Genomic DNA, 15661 nt, shown 5'->3' with positions numbered 1-15661 from the left:
ATCATATCATAGCGTATTGCTTCCTTTTCCTTTGTGTTGTTACACTTACATACTCCTGTGAGATATTTTATCTTCCCCCACCCCCTTAGTAAGATTTATTTATTTATTTGAAAGAGGGACAGAGAAAGACTGAGCTTCCATTTGCTGGTTCACTCCTCAAATATCTGCAACAGCCATGGCTAAGCCAGGCCAAAGCGAAAAGTCAGGAACTTCGTCAGTGTCTCCCATGAGGGTGGCAGGAACCCAAGCACTAATGCCATCTGCTGCTGCCTCCCAGGCACTTTAGCAAGAAAGTGGATCAAAAGTGCAGAGTAGCTATGACTTGAACCAGGCACTCTGATAGGGATTATGGGTGACCCACACAGTAGGTCAGCCTGCTGCACTATATTGACTACCCTATACTGTTTGTTGGTGAGTAACGTTTGACAATACTTCACAGACATCAAAGCATTCTCAAATTTTCATTTTTTTCTCATTTGAAGTATGAGTGGCATTACACTCAGTAATAAGAGATGCCAACTCCATATGGTTAAGAATTACCTAAAGTAAAATTTAAACATTGTTCTGGATGTTTTTTGGTAGGATTGGACTGCTGTAACAGAATAACACAGCCTGTGATTTAAACAAAAGAAAATTATTTTCTGAAAGTTTGGGAGGTTGGAAGTCCCAGATCAAGGTGCCTAGCAGATTTAGATTGTGATGAGGGCTCTCTTCCTGGCTTTTTACAATGACCACCATCTCCCTGTGTCTTTACGTGGTCTTTCTACTGTGTAAGCATGAAGAAGAGAGTTCTCTTCCTTTTGTGAGGACATCAGTTCTGTTGGTTTAGTGTCTAACCCTTATCACCTCATTTTATCTTAATTATCTGCTTAAAGGTTCTATCTTTAAAATCATACTTGGGTAATGCTTCAGCGTAAGAATTTTGGGAGGACACATTTCAGTGTGTTACAAAACTATCCTTATTTTACAAGATATCACTAAAATTCTGACTTGCAGATAGCATGATACATAATTTTTTACTATAGACAACAGTCATTTTTTCCCATTGCTGCTAGGGTAGATTCAGCTTTCAATAAGTATAATGACCTTAAAAATGTACTCATCCCCAGTGCCTTTAAAACACATACCCTCAAGTACCATGCAGATGTGCTGTTGAGACAGGTAAATAAGACTTAAAAAAAAATCTAATGTACTTTGTTTATGGGTTCTTGTTCTTTTAGTTTTTCATTTGACTACTCAGAAATACTTACTGCGTTATTTTATAGACAGATGTCTTAATGCTTTTGCATGGGAAGAAACAAATGGGAGAGTCAGTAATGTTTAAATATGAATAGTATTGTTTTATCACGCTAAGTCATTTCAAACCAGAGTTTTAAAATTTGTGATCATTTGATAAACATAAGACTGTTTGATATAGTACTGTTTGATATAATACTGTAAGGAGTGAGATATTTTAATAATAAATTCTCACATTTAAAAACAGAACACTGGCTGTAGGCATTTAATGCAGCATTTTAAGATGCTGCTTGGGACACCTACATCCCACATCACAGGGCCTGCGTTTGAGTCCTGGCTCCACTTTGGATTGCAGCTGTCTACTAATCCACACCTTGCGAAGCAGCAGGTGATGGTTTATGTCATTGGGTCCCTGCCATTAATGTGGAAGACCTGGATTGAATACTAGGCTCCCAGCTTTGACGTCACCTAGCCCAGACCTTTGTAGGCATTGGGGGTGGGAAATATATCCTGCAATTAAATAAAATTTTTAAAAATACATACATAAAAAATAGAACACTTGATTTCCAATGCCAGAGAGTAGTTCTGTCATGGTAAAAATGATTATATGGTTTCTCAAATTTACGTTTTTAAGAAATACTTTAAAAAGAATGCTTTTGACTGCTGATTCAAGGTGTAATTGCTAGCTCTGAAGTAAACTTACTTAGTTCTAGTTCATAATAGACCTTTACCTACTAAATTCTGCAATGTATTCTGTAAAATATAAGTAGAAATCATTCTAGAATAGTGTTGTAAGTTTGGGCACTTTTTAAAAACGTATATGTTTATACATATATACATATTGGCTTTCACTTCTGCAGTTAGGAAATCAGAGTTCCATGTGAGATATTGCTGCTCTCTTAAGAGGTCTTGAGATCTTTCCTCCCAAAATGAATAGAAAGGTGAAAAAGATAATACATGGAAAAGTATAGAAATTATGATAGAATCAAGTTAAAAGAAAAAACAATGAGAATTTGAGTCCATTTGAGTCCTTTGAAAATAATTATAAAATGCAAAAATGTCTCCAAAGACTGGTTTTTTAAAATAAGAGCAGTGATATAAATATTTTGTAGAAGGGGATACTGTCAGTATAGCTCCATTTCCATATTACATAAACCTCTGTATCAGTAAATTTGTTCTTTTAAATTTTCATTATTCATTAATATCCATCTTCAGAAATGGATTGAAAAAGGTCAAAAATATTCAACTAAAAAAGTTTAAGATTCCCACTATTTAAAACCTGATTCACATAAGACTAGTAATGTTGATAAATTTCTTCTGCTTAGTCATTGTATACTTCAATTTTTGACTTTTTTTTTTTTTAACTTAAAATCCCTGGTATTTTAGTTAACTCCTTTCACTTTCCCTTCTCCTTGAGATCTTTTTTGTCAGCAAGCACCTTGAAGTAGCCATTAGTTTTGTTTTGCTTTATTTTAGTTTCATTCCTCTATTATTCCTCCCTACTTTATACACTGTGCCTAGGACTTACTGTCACTCTCCTATTACTCACCTGTTGTATAGTCTTTTAATCTAGACACTTTTCTGTGACGATGTGTAGTGTGCTTCTGTATACTACTGAATTCTCCAAACTCATACCTTATAATGTACTTTGTCTGAGACAATAACACTTTATCATAAATAAGTTTCACTATAAAATGATTTTGTGTAGTATCACTATAGAATCATTAAGTGGGTATTCTAAATTTTAAATGTAAATTTTTTAAGTGTATGTGAAATATACCATTAAAAATTAGAGAAAATTTGGCCTGAAAGACGTTTTATTTCTGCTATTCTTAGTTGAAAATGGAAGAGAAACTATTACAGATAGACAACGCTACTGTGGCAATAATGATGAATACAGTTTTATGACAAATTAAGAAAGTTGTTAAAGTTTCTTTTTCAGAATGGGACATCATACTTTGTCTTTTCAGGTCTATTTTAGTTAAGTATTTTATTCTATATAAGTAAGCATGACACAGTACATGGATTTAACAAATTCTTGGTATTTTCTTTGTCAGAATGTGTGTTGTAGCACATTAATTATATTAGAAATAGAAACATAGTAGAGGCCGGCGCCGCAGCTCACTAGGCTAATCCTCTACTTGCGGCGCTGGCACCCTGGGTTCTAGTCCCGGTTGCTCCTCTTCCAGTCCTCTCTGCTGTGGCCCAGGAAGGCAGTGGAGGATGGCCCAAGTCCTTGGGCCCTGCACCTGCATGGGAGCCGGTTCCTGGCTTCAGATTGGCGCAGCGTGCCGGCCGTGGCAGCCATTTTGGAGGTGAACCAACGGAAGGAAGACCTTTCTCTCTAACTTTGCCTGTCAAAAAAAAGAAGAAGAAACATAGAGATTCTGTTCTCAGCTTCATTTCCTTTAGCACTGTGCTGTCATTAATTTAATACTTTTATCCAGTTTCATTATAGTCAGTCTTTTTTAGCTCTTGTGACTTGTGAATAAAACATAAAAATGGTTAGGTGTTCGGTACAGTGGTTCAGATGCCACTTGGGGTACCCACTTCTCATAATTGAATTCTTGGATTTGAGTCCTAACTCTGCTCTATGTTTTCTGCTGATATGCACCCAGGGAGGCAGCAGATGATGGATTGTTTAAGTGATTAGGTCCTTGCCACCCATATGGGAAACCTGGATTGAGTTCCTTACATTGACCTCTCCCAGTCCCAGCTTTTGAGATATTTAGGGAGTGAACCAGTGGATGGAAAATTTTGTTTCTACTTCTGTGCCTTTAAAAATAGAATAAATACTTTTTTAACAAACATAAAACATGTAGCTCTTTCCTATTATCAGACCCAGTCATTCTGTTCAAAAATAAGCCAAACAGATACCTTGAGAAGTAGTCATGTAGTGTTCTTTATTCATGTACTGTGCTGTGCTGGAACAGATATCAACAAGTTCCTGTCTTCATGTACCTTACAGTCAGAAAGAGAATATAGTATATATTTAGAATAAATTGCAATGTGCTTTGAAAAAGTTAAAGGATACTGCAGGGAGGATATATAGTGAGGTTCTGAGCCTTTCCAAAGGATGAAAGGGCCTCCTAGAGAAGTGACTTTGAAGGATGAGTGAACTAAGAAGGAAAGTAGAGGAAACAGAAAATTGTTACAGATACAACAGCATATGCACAAGAACAAAAGTCAGGAAATTGTCACTTAGCATTAGGATGTTTGTTTTATATAACTGAGTCATAAAATGTGAGTAGTACAGTACTGAGACCCCCTAAGTTCTATAAGACTGGCATGGTGTCTTATGAGTTTATTCTCAGCACTAACATAGTGAGTGATACTGCAGATCATTAATAGATACGTTTTCAGAGGGGCTGAAAGAGTCATAGGATGTCGAAAGGTGTAAGCTATATTACAGAATGATTTTAGACTTTGTCCATAATGATTTTATAGGGGTACAGACGTAGATCAGTTTTATAATTAATAAAAGCTTTTTAACTGCTGTGTTACAGAATGAATTGGAAAAAAGTAGAGAATTACCCAGTAGAAAGGCACATAAGGGGACTGAGTTACCTAGATAAAATATTACAGCAGTGAAAATTGGAAAAATGGAGAAAACATGAATTTGAGAGATAATTAGTAGTAAGACTGTCATAGGACTGTAAAGTTTAGGATGTGGAGTAGAAGGGTGAAAAAAAGAATAAACTAAGTTTTCCTTTCTAGGTAAATAAGTGTATGAGATATCAGGAGAATTTTTGAGCAAGATAGATATTCATAATCTGAATTTTTACTCTGTCAAAGAAGCTGGCTTTATTTGCCAGAATGCCTTGTCTTAGGAGAAATTAAATAATCTTGTCACCAGGGATTATGACAGATTCATAATTTAATTTAAAATCATAAGGAAATTAATATTTTTTAAAAGCTATTAATATAAGCATTTTCATTTTGAATTTTGATATCAATACTTAATGACCACTTCTTTTTATAGCCATGAATCATCTTAATGGACAGAAAATGTATGGAAAAATTATTCGTGTTACACTCTCTAAACATCAGACTGTACAACTACCTCGAGAGGGACTTGATGATCAAGGGCTAACAAAAGATTTTGGTAATTCCCCACTGCATCGTTTTAAGAAACCTGGATCCAAAAATTTCCAGAATATCTTTCCTCCGTCTGCAACTCTTCACCTGTCTAATATCCCGTAAGTATTTAAGCTGAGGCATATTTAGGAAATACGTTATATTTTAATAAAATACAAACTTAATCATTAACCTTTATTTTTTTTCCCCCACCCAATTTTCCTAGTCCTTCAGTAGCAGAAGAAGATCTCCGGACGCTGTTTGCTAACACTGGTGGCACTGTGAAAGCATTTAAGTTTTTTCAGTAAGCAAGCTTCCTTGTCTTTAATGACTTGATGATAAAAGTTTTCTTCAAAGTAGTTTTCATTGTTTTTGTTTGTAGAAGTTTTTAACTGTTGAATGGGCAAAATTGAAGTACTTTAAGCTCTTTCATGTCTATAAAGTATCTAATTTGATAATTTTGTTTCAGAAGAGATCACAAAATGGCTCTTCTTCAGATGGCAACAGTGGAAGAAGCTATCCAGGCCTTGATTGATCTTCATAATTATAACCTTGGTGAAAACCATCATCTGAGAGTGTCTTTCTCCAAGTCAACAATTTAAGAAGGGGAGATGAAAATTGGGGTGAATCACAATGTTTGGTGTTATCACCTATTGACTGTTCAGAAAAGTGGGGACCAGAGTTTGATTTTTTTGTTTTTTTTTTTCTTTCTTTTTTTCATGCTGTTATCATTCCTTGGTTATAAAATGAAATGGCATATGTAAAGGCAGAGTTTTTAACTGCTATATTTCATCTGTTTGTAGGAAAGCCATTTTTATTGTCTGTTTAAAATTTCAGTTTAATTTTGCTTTTTTTTTTTTAACTTAGTTGACATACGTGCCTTAAAAAGGAATACTAGTGTTGCTATTGTGCATTTACTAGCAAAAAGGAATTGGTTGTCTAGGGCACATTGTTATATGGAAATTAAAATATGTTTAGGCAGGGGTGTGTAAAAAGGTTAAGTTTTTGTTTCTCCTGCTTGGAACTTATTTTGAATTATTGGCTTGTCACATTTCTTTCTATTTAATCAAATAAGATACATGATATTGAAAGAATAAAGCAGCATTTTTAGTTTTTACTACCTTAGGCTTTATTGCTTTAAAAAAAAAACATTGGCCTTTTGTATCTCACAATTCTGGTCTAGATTCAGTTATGAATGTAGGCATTAGTTAAAATTAACAAGATGCAGAGTATTAATTTTTTAAGACAACAAAGTGATTTCTGTAAGTTTGAGCCCTATGTGGAAAGCATTGTGGAATCTTAACCTTTTTGTACACACTCTTGTGGGGCGTATCATATAAATGTCAGCACTAAGTAATGTCTTGTTTGTGGCTGAATATTTTTCGTAGATGTTTTTGAAGTTGACATGACTTATGTGCATTTAAATATATATTGCCATCCTTAGTTTGTAATTAAGATTTGGAATATGGTTGTGGATTTCTGAGCATGTGCAGACTGGTCTAGCTAGTTCAGGAACTGGTGCATGTATTTTTCAAAGATAAAGAAAGTGTACTGCGAAAATTTGCAGGAAGATTAATTTTGTGGCAGTTTTCTAAAAACTGACAACCAGGTGGGACCAAAGTTTATGTGCCTTTAGTCTTAATTTACCTTGCATTGTAATATTCAGTTTTAATAAATCTTCAAAATATTTTGTATTTAGGAATAGATCTGACTTTAATAAAAACATGGCTCAGAATCTACAGGTCAAATTTATTTGAACAGTTCTTGTCAATCTGAATTGTTGATTCTGTTAAATGACCAATACTTTTTGAAATTGATGTACTTAGTTTCAAGATTCATAGATTCTGTTATCTATGTAGACAGAATGGTCATGTATATTTTCTATTAGTTGAGTTTTTACATCTTTAGAAATGTAAAATTCAGTATAGTTTGAAAGCGGCACAATTAAAATTAATTTTCTAACAAAGTTGGGAGGTTTGATGGTTGTTTAATTTCATTTTGTGTGTACTCTGCTTACCTCTGTAGCATGCTCAATAAACACTTCTGTAGCTCTGTATTCACCTTTTCTGTCTCTCTCTGCTGCCTTTTCTCTCTCCTCCTCTTTGTTTCCACTCCACTGTGCTTCTGAATTCATGTTTATTCTCTGCCAGGGTGGGAAAGGAGTAATAATACAATTCTATGGCTTTACACCATAAATAAATCTAGATGCTTTGAAAATATACCAGCTGTTTTTATTTTAATTTAAAAGATAGTAAATGCTTTTCAGGAGGACACATATTAAACGTTTCCCACCCTGTGATAATCTACTGCTTTAAAGACATAACTTCTGTTGTAGCTTGTTAATTCTTTCTATCTCTTTTGTTGTTGTTGTTGTTTTATTCTAGTAGATTTATGCACTAATAGGTCTTTTGGATTTGCCATGCTCTTGCTGCAGTTTCATCTTTCATCTTCTGTGTCTGCTAAAGATTTCCTACTTTAGAATTCCCTGTGAGATTTACCAAATAGTACTTGTTATGGGAAAGAAAGAACATATTATCTGCATACAATATCTCAGAATTGTGCAAAACACCTACTTTAGGATAACATAAATGAAGGAGCATAAGAAATGTTTAAATATACTTTACTTAGGGTTTATCATCTCCAAGACATAACTAGACATAATTTTATTAACATTAGAATCAACAATTTGAGAGTGATCTCTTGTGTTTTTTCTTAAAATAGCATTATAATACAGAGACAGTGTAGCAGCATCAAATGTCAAAAACCCAATACTATTTTTCTTAGTATGGTGGTTACAGTACTTAAAAGTAGGTTCTGTCCCACTTTTGGGTAGTTCCTTGTGGGTGGGATTGATTTGGAAGGAGAAACAAAGTCCTGAACTGTATGTGGGAACTGGGATTGCTCCAGTTCCTGACCTAGGGAGATTCCCAAGGTCTCACTGTTGGACTGGGCAGAAACCAAAATTTTTCTGTCTAGGGATGTGACAGATTTTAACATACACTCCCATAAAGCCTTATTTCCAAAGCACCAAATCATTTATGTGGGGATTTTGACATTCTAGACAAATTAACCCAAGCAGTGGTATACAGTAAATTTCTTTTTAAGTATCAGGTACTGTAATATCAGTGTTGCCATTATCACTACACTGTACCTCAGAATCTTTATCTCCTACAGTGAAGGGAATACTTTTTTTTTTTTTTTTTTTTTTTTTTTTTTTTTTTTAAAGATTTGCTTATTTGAAAGGTAGAGTTAGAGAAGGAGAGAAATTTTCCATCTGCTAGTTCACTCCCCAAATGCCTGCAGTGGCTGGAGCTGGGCTGATCCAAAGCTGGGAGCCAGGAGCTTCTTCCAAGTCTCCCACATGGGTGCAGGGCCCAGGTACTTAGAACATTTTCTGCTTTCCCAGGCACATTGGGAGGGAGTTGATCGGAAGTGGAGCAAGTGGGACTCACTGCAGGTGGCTACAGGAGGCAGCTTTACCCACTATACCACAGTGCTGGCCCTGAAGAAAATACTTCAAGACTCAGCTGAAAAGACCTTACTTTGAACACCTTACTTTGAACATTTGGGAAGAAATAACTTGATTTTTTTAAATAACTGAGACTGATTTTGTAACATTGAATAAGATTCTTTTTGTAAATGAGATTTTTAAAGCATCTACTTAAAGAATAAATTCATGCAGTTTATTTTAAATATTGTGGACCTGTTCTGGCATTTGAAAGCAGCCAAGAAAATCCTTGCTTACCAGGAAGGGGAATGAATCATTCTACTTAGTTATATTAGGAATTTTATTAACTAAACAATTTTGAGGCATTTTAGCTTCAAGATTTAAGGTTTGTATATTTAGATTATGCTAATTAGCTTACTTTGGTCATGTGTTTCTACTTGGATTGCCATACAAGGGAGCTTCAAAAAAAATTCTTGGAAAATGTAATTTATTTTGGTACAAAAATTTTGAAATCTATGTATATAAGCAGTCTTCAGAAAATTTGTGGAAAGTGCCTATTATGAAAGAACTGGATTTCAAAAAATTTTTTGCACCAAAACAAATTTGTCTTGTAATTCCATTTCCCTTGAAGTTTTCATGTTCCCTTACAAGGTTTCCAGCAAAAGGACAAACCTAGGTGTCCTTTTCTATAAATTGGATTCAAATTTACTGTGCTCACTTTATAGTATTACTGTTGAAGCTCAAATAGGAGAAATATAGGAATGCTATGCAATTTGTAAATGACTATTTGTAAGTGAACCTAGAATGCATGAGTCCCTTGACTGCCACATTTGCTCATGGTAGAGTTAGAATCATTATCCTAATGTCTACTTGATAGGAAAAAAGTATTTGTTACTGTTTTAAAAGTATTTAAATGTTAGTCTGGTGAAGTAAAAGCATGTAGAATGTGATTAAATGTATTCAAAGCCAAATGAAAGGAGCCTGGATTTAGCTGTGTATGTGTGAGTGTAAGATCTATTTATTTAGCAGAGTTACAAAGGGAGTGAGGGAGAGACAAAGAGAACTTCCATCCACTGGTTCCCTCCCCAAATGGCCACAACAGCCAGAGCTGGGCTGGTCCCAAGCCAGGAGCTTCTTTTAGGTCTCCCACATGGGTGCAGGGGTCCAAGCACTTAGGCCATCCTCTGCTGCTTTCCCAGGTGCATAAGCACAGAACTAGATTGGAAGTGGAATGGCCAGGTCTGGAATCAGCATCCATATGAGTGCTGGTGCCACAGGTGGAGGCTTAACCTATGCCACAACTCTGACCCCCTGTATACAATTTTTGAGTCAAGGAGTTTTAACTATAACATGAAGGATATCAGAGGTTATGAAAATAAAATACTGTAACATACCTCTATCACGCAGCTTCCTTCACCAACCTACACTTTGTTTCCTCCATTCCTCATTTACTCCCTACCTCACCCATGTAAGTCCAAATCCCTGATATGTTTCATCGTGCAATTTTGTGATGTATTTTCCTTTTACTGTTTTATTCTTCATCATACTTAACTGTTCTGTAATAATAAATGGAACAGCTTACCTTGTCAATGTTAAATTTCCTCAAATCCCAGAAGCTTGCTACCCAAAATGAAGTCACCACTCTGGTAGCAGTTGGTATCACGTGGGAGGTTACTAGAAACTCAAAATCTGGCCCCATTTGTGACCTGCTGAATTTGCATTTTTGACAATATTGGCAAATGGTCTATTTTTATGTAAAAGTTTTAGAAACATTTCAGTGGAACATAAAAGATACTCCCTTCCAATTATGAAAATTATATTTCATTGGTAATTTTAAGTTCTTCAAAAATATATATTATTAATAATGCTAAAGAGTAATTATAGAACTGAAAAGACTCCAGATACCTATTTTTAACCTTTGTTTCAGAGAAACAGTTCCAAGGAGGTCAAGTGAATAGTTGAGCAACATAGTGACTTAGCTGTAAGTAAGATGCATGCACTAAGTTTTGAGTCCAGTGTTGCCAATTAAATTGATTAAAGGAAATAGCGGCCTACTGTTAGTATTTGTGAATTTAAATTATGTGCAAGTTGATAAGTAGCTGATGGTTGAAATCAGTAAGATTTTTTTAGTAGTGTATATCCAATTTAGCCTGATGAGATTTTTCCATAGGAATTCACTTATTTTTTTAAAAATTTTATTTTAGAATTCACTTATTTTAAATGAATGTAAATATTTTTAAGCCATGACTTATTTTGTGTGCTGTAATAAAGTGATAGCCTTGGGCCATTTTAGTAAATAGCTTTTTTTTTTTTTTTAAGATTTATTTATTTGAAAGGCAGAGTTAGAGAAAAAGAGACATAGAGATCCTCCATCCTTCGGTTCACTCCCCTAAATGACTTCAATGGCCAGGTCTGGGCCAGGCCAAAGCCAGCAGCCAGGAGCTTCTTTGGTCTCCCACGTGGGCACAAGGGCCCAAGCACTTAGGCCATCTGCTGCTGCTTTCCCAAGGTATATTAGCAGGGAGCTGGACGGGAAGTGGAGAAACCGGTTTTCAAACTGGTGTCCATATGGGTTGCAGGCACTGCAGAAGGTAGCTTATGCTGCATTCACAGCCCCAACCCCAGTAGACAGCTTTTCTGTTTGGTTTTCATTCTTTCCCCCTCTCTGATTGGATAGTGTAGTCTTACAGTTTAATAATAATGATGACTACTCTTATACTCAGAGTTTTACACATTTAGCTGTGCCATCAGGAGCTATTATCACTACCTGCAGCACAGTTTTTTATTTTTTAATCTTGGGGCTAGCAATTTTCGCTGTTGTCAATGTCTTACTATTTCCTGTTGTCATGTCTCACTATTTCCTCCCATTGCTGTCTAAACTTTGTTGCTGCTTTAGCTCTCTATCATTCTGATGTTTATTTTTCTATTTTTCTGTCATTGTGGTTACTATTTCAGGTGTTTTGGTATTTGATTCAGCTTCAGCTTTACAGCTTACAGTCTTTTTTTTTTTTTTTTTTAATTGCTGGGATTGTAACAGTTCTAGATGTAGAAATCCGTAGGAGTTTCCAGAAGCTGAAGCATTCATGTGTTTATCTTTATTGGAGAGAAATTGGTCAAAGAATGGTGGTTAAAGAGACTTGTAGAATTCTAAAAGTTGGTTTCAGTTCCTATAGTTGGTTCCAATTCCTGTAGTCAATGATTCATAGACATTGGCTGCAGGGAGTGCATAACATATGCTTAAGTTACTTGGCATTTTATAGTATAAAATATAAATATGTTCCTAATATTTTCCTAGAAAAATTGTAAACATTGACAAGACTAAACTTGTATTCAAACGTTTTTGAATCGAGTAGCTATGAGACCTATGTGTTCACTTTTGAGGGTTATGTCACATTTTATAGTTATATTCTGTTGGTAGCTTTTCTTTCCCTCTTGGAGGGAGAAATAGTGGCATTCTATTGATGACAGTTTCTTTCCACCCTCAATCTAATAATTTCTACCTCAGGTATTCAGGAGACATTTATTGTACATGTGCAGTGAAGGAATACAAAGAACCATGGTACAGTTGATTCTTCTGTAGCATTGAAAATGCAAGTTTGTTCCAACATACTTGATATATCAGTGACTGACTTAAGCATAATGTGGACTTCATGTTTACTTGTGTGTTATTTCCTCATGAGAAACAAGATAAAGAGAAAACTGTCCCCAGAAGACGTTGGCTGTGTAGGAATACACAGAATACAAATACATATACAACTCAGGTAATTTCCCATGAGTTAAGAGCTACATTTGTCCATATCTGGTGTTAACAAATCTGATTTCAGATAATCATTTTTATAGCAGACTGCTGTCCTTCCAACACTTTGCAGCAACTCAAAAGCTGCAGCACTGACCAAACAGCCTCCTTAAAACTCAGATCTTTCAATAAGTACCATATTTATGGTAGTACTTAACCATTTAACATAATCTAAAACTGCCTTTTTTAAAAACTAAGACTCTACCTTTTTGTGTGCCCCTCATCTTTCCCTTTTCCCTGTGAAGTCCTGTCTGTATTTTTTATTGTGTGATTTTGCTTGGTGTGGCAATATTGGGAAATGCTTATGTCGCTTTGTAGAACTGTCCAGTTTGAAGGAGCTTCTAATTCACATTATGATGGCTATTACATATCAAAATATGCAGCATTGAACAGCAGAAAACAGGATTTGTGATTGGGCCAACCACCTTTGACAAATGGTGGCTTGGGGGATGGCACTTTGGTTACCTGAGCCTGTTTTTCTCACCTGTGAAATTGAGCCTGACAATCACTATATTATTTCTGCTTTAGAGGATTATTTTGAGTTTCAAGCAAGATAATTTATACAAGCATCTTATAAAAAACCAAGTGCTATAGAAATAAAGTGTTGCAGATGTCTACTTGGATAAATTACCTTTTCGAACAGTGGGTAGATGATTGTTTTTCTGAGTGATTGAAGATACTTTTGTTCATGCTCTTCTCTACACCATAATGAATCACATACCTATGCAGTATGTATATGTTGTGATTAATTTATTAGCTTATAATTTTGTTAGTCATAATTGAACTAAATATGTATAAAATTAACTACAGGATAGCACCAGTTAAGGTAGATTATAGCTTTTAAGATTGTTATGTCAAATGTCCAGTTAGTATTACTTTCAAATGAAATATCCCCTAAAGAGCAATTCTACCAACTATACAACATTAAAAATAGACTATTTGCTATTGAAAATCTTTTGTTCCTTCATTTCAGTAAATGTACATTACCTGTTTTCTCTATGGGCTTAGATGCTGTGGGTGAAGCAGCAACGCAGTTCCTTCCTGTCAGGGCTTTCAGTCTGGTGTGAGTTAAGTCAACAAGTAATTATAGTTCGGTACATTTTGTGTAGAAACTGCTTTTTTAAATGCTCATCCTTTAGTAGTAGTTAGAGGATTCTTTGAGGTAAAGTTATGTTTAAGAGTTTAACTTGAGTTGGAGGAGTGGGGAACATAAGTGTTGCAACAAAGATACATCAGGATCATGGCATCCTGGAGAAACCAAAAGTTCACTGTGGCATAACCATAAAATGAGGAAAAAAATTAATTGGGAAATATGTTTGGAGTTGAAGAGGTCAGATTACTAGCCAAACCAGGGCATCTGGCCTCAGACCAGTGGTGATCCACTAGGGTTTTGAACACAGTTAATTATGGATTTAGAAGATACTGTAGGTTTGATGTGATAGAACTGGTGAATTTATCATGCTCATTAAAGTGTATCTTTTGAATTAATTTGAACTAACAGTTTTTGTAGTTTCTTTTCTTAAAAAAAATAGATTTCTTTAAGCCCACCCATCTTTTTTTTAATTAGTTGATTTTTTTTTTTTTTACTTTTTTTTTTTTTAAAGATTTGTTTATTTGAGAGGCAGGAGTTAAAGATAGAGGGAGGAACAGGGGTCTTCTACCTATCCACTGGGCCAATCTGAAGCCAGGAGCTTTTTCCAGGTCTCCAAAGTGGGTGCAGGGGCCCAAGTGCTTAGGCCATCTTTCACTGCTTTCCCAGGCCATTAGCAGGGAGCTGGATTGGACAGGGGGTAGTCAGGACTCCAACTGGCACCCATTTGGGATGGTGGTGGTGCAGGCAAAGGCTTTAACCTACCATGCCATAGCACCAGCCCCAAGCCTTTCCATGTAATCATCGGAAGCAAAACTTCATCTACAGACTTCAAGAAGAATCTCTGAATACTGTTAAAAGGAAGATCCTTATTTGATAAGGCTGCATTACCCTCTGTCACTTTAACCCTAGGGCCATGCTTCTCTATATGGTAAGAATTAGCCGTGGAACAAGCATACATATTTTTGGATTATCCTAAAAAATAACTCATCCAAACTAGATACATCATTATGAGAATACAAAACACAAGACTTGTACAGGATTTAAAATCCCATTTGTTTAATGAACAAATGAGAATATGTCACGTAAATAGAAGCATATACATGTATTATACATCCTACATTAGCTAAGGTTAGTACCATCAGGGAAAACTAAGTTGTGTATTAAACAGGTTATATTTACAACTTTGTGCTTGGTTTACTTTACTGTTTATTATAGTAACCAGATTGCTTAATTTAGTCAATTTGGCTGTGTCATTTTTTAATAGAGAATGGATTTAATGGATACAATTCTTATAATATACTTCTTCCGTCCATTTAAAATGATTTCAAAGCTTCACAGATTATTACTTATACAAGTACTTATTAACCTTACTGTTTTTCAAATAATTACACATGCACTATTTTGTTGAGTTCATGACCGCACACTATTTTAATGATTAAAGTACAACATACTTTACCACCTGTGCCTGCCAGTTTGCTATGTACCTCTACATAACCACTTTCTAGAAAAGTCATGCAGTTGAGTTTAATGTATGTGATGTCAGAGCCGGTTAAGGTGCTGCTCAGGATGCCCATCTCCAGGATAGAATGGTTCAAAGCCCTGCTACTCCTGATGCAGCTTCCTGCTAATGTGCCTGACAGGCAACAGATGATGGCCCATGTGCTTGGGTTCCTGCCACCAACATAAGAGATCCAGATGAAGTTTCTGGCTCCTGGCTTCAGCGTGGGCTAGTCCCAGTTGTTGCCACTGGGGAGTGAACCAATGGGTGGAAGATCTCTGTCCCTCTGCTTTTCAAATGTTTTTGAAAAATTATTTTAGGGCCGGCACCATGGCTCACTTGGTTAATCCTCTGCCTGCAGCACCAGCATCCCATGTGGGCACCGGGTTCTAGTCCCGGTTGCTCCTCTTCCAGTCCATCTCTGCTGTGGCCCAGGAGGGCAGTGGAGGATGGCCCAAGTGCTTGGGCCCCTGCACCCGCATGGGAGACCGGGAGGGGGCATCTGGCTCCTGG

The 15661-nt window shown here is 35.8% G+C and overlaps 1 protein-coding gene across 5 annotated transcripts in view; it reads left to right on the top strand.

Moving 5' to 3' along the window:
* Positions 1-7369, top strand: part of PTBP2 (polypyrimidine tract binding protein 2) — an 81659-nt gene extending 74290 nt beyond the window's left edge. For 3 of the 5 annotated variants that reach the window (XM_008264836.4, XM_008264837.4, XM_051857466.2), the window contains exons 12-14: positions 5219-5435; positions 5540-5617; positions 5783-7369. In XM_008264836.4, coding sequence (XP_008263058.1) covers positions 5219-5435; positions 5540-5617; positions 5783-5915 — 428 coding nt within the window. In that variant the 3' untranslated portion in view covers positions 5916-7369. The remainder of the gene's footprint in view (positions 1-5218; positions 5436-5539; positions 5618-5782) is intronic. The other 2 variants (XM_008264838.4, XM_002715844.5) reach the window with 1 other exon arrangement.
* The last annotated feature ends 8292 nt before the right edge of the window (positions 7370-15661 follow it).

Source organism: Oryctolagus cuniculus, chromosome 7 (genome assembly GCF_964237555.1).
Source record: "Oryctolagus cuniculus chromosome 7, mOryCun1.1, whole genome shotgun sequence".
In the NCBI taxonomy this organism is placed as follows: Eukaryota; Metazoa; Chordata; class Mammalia; order Lagomorpha; family Leporidae; genus Oryctolagus; species Oryctolagus cuniculus.
Note: the sequence above shows the minus strand (reverse complement) of the source record. Positions and strands in the feature narration are given on the sequence as shown.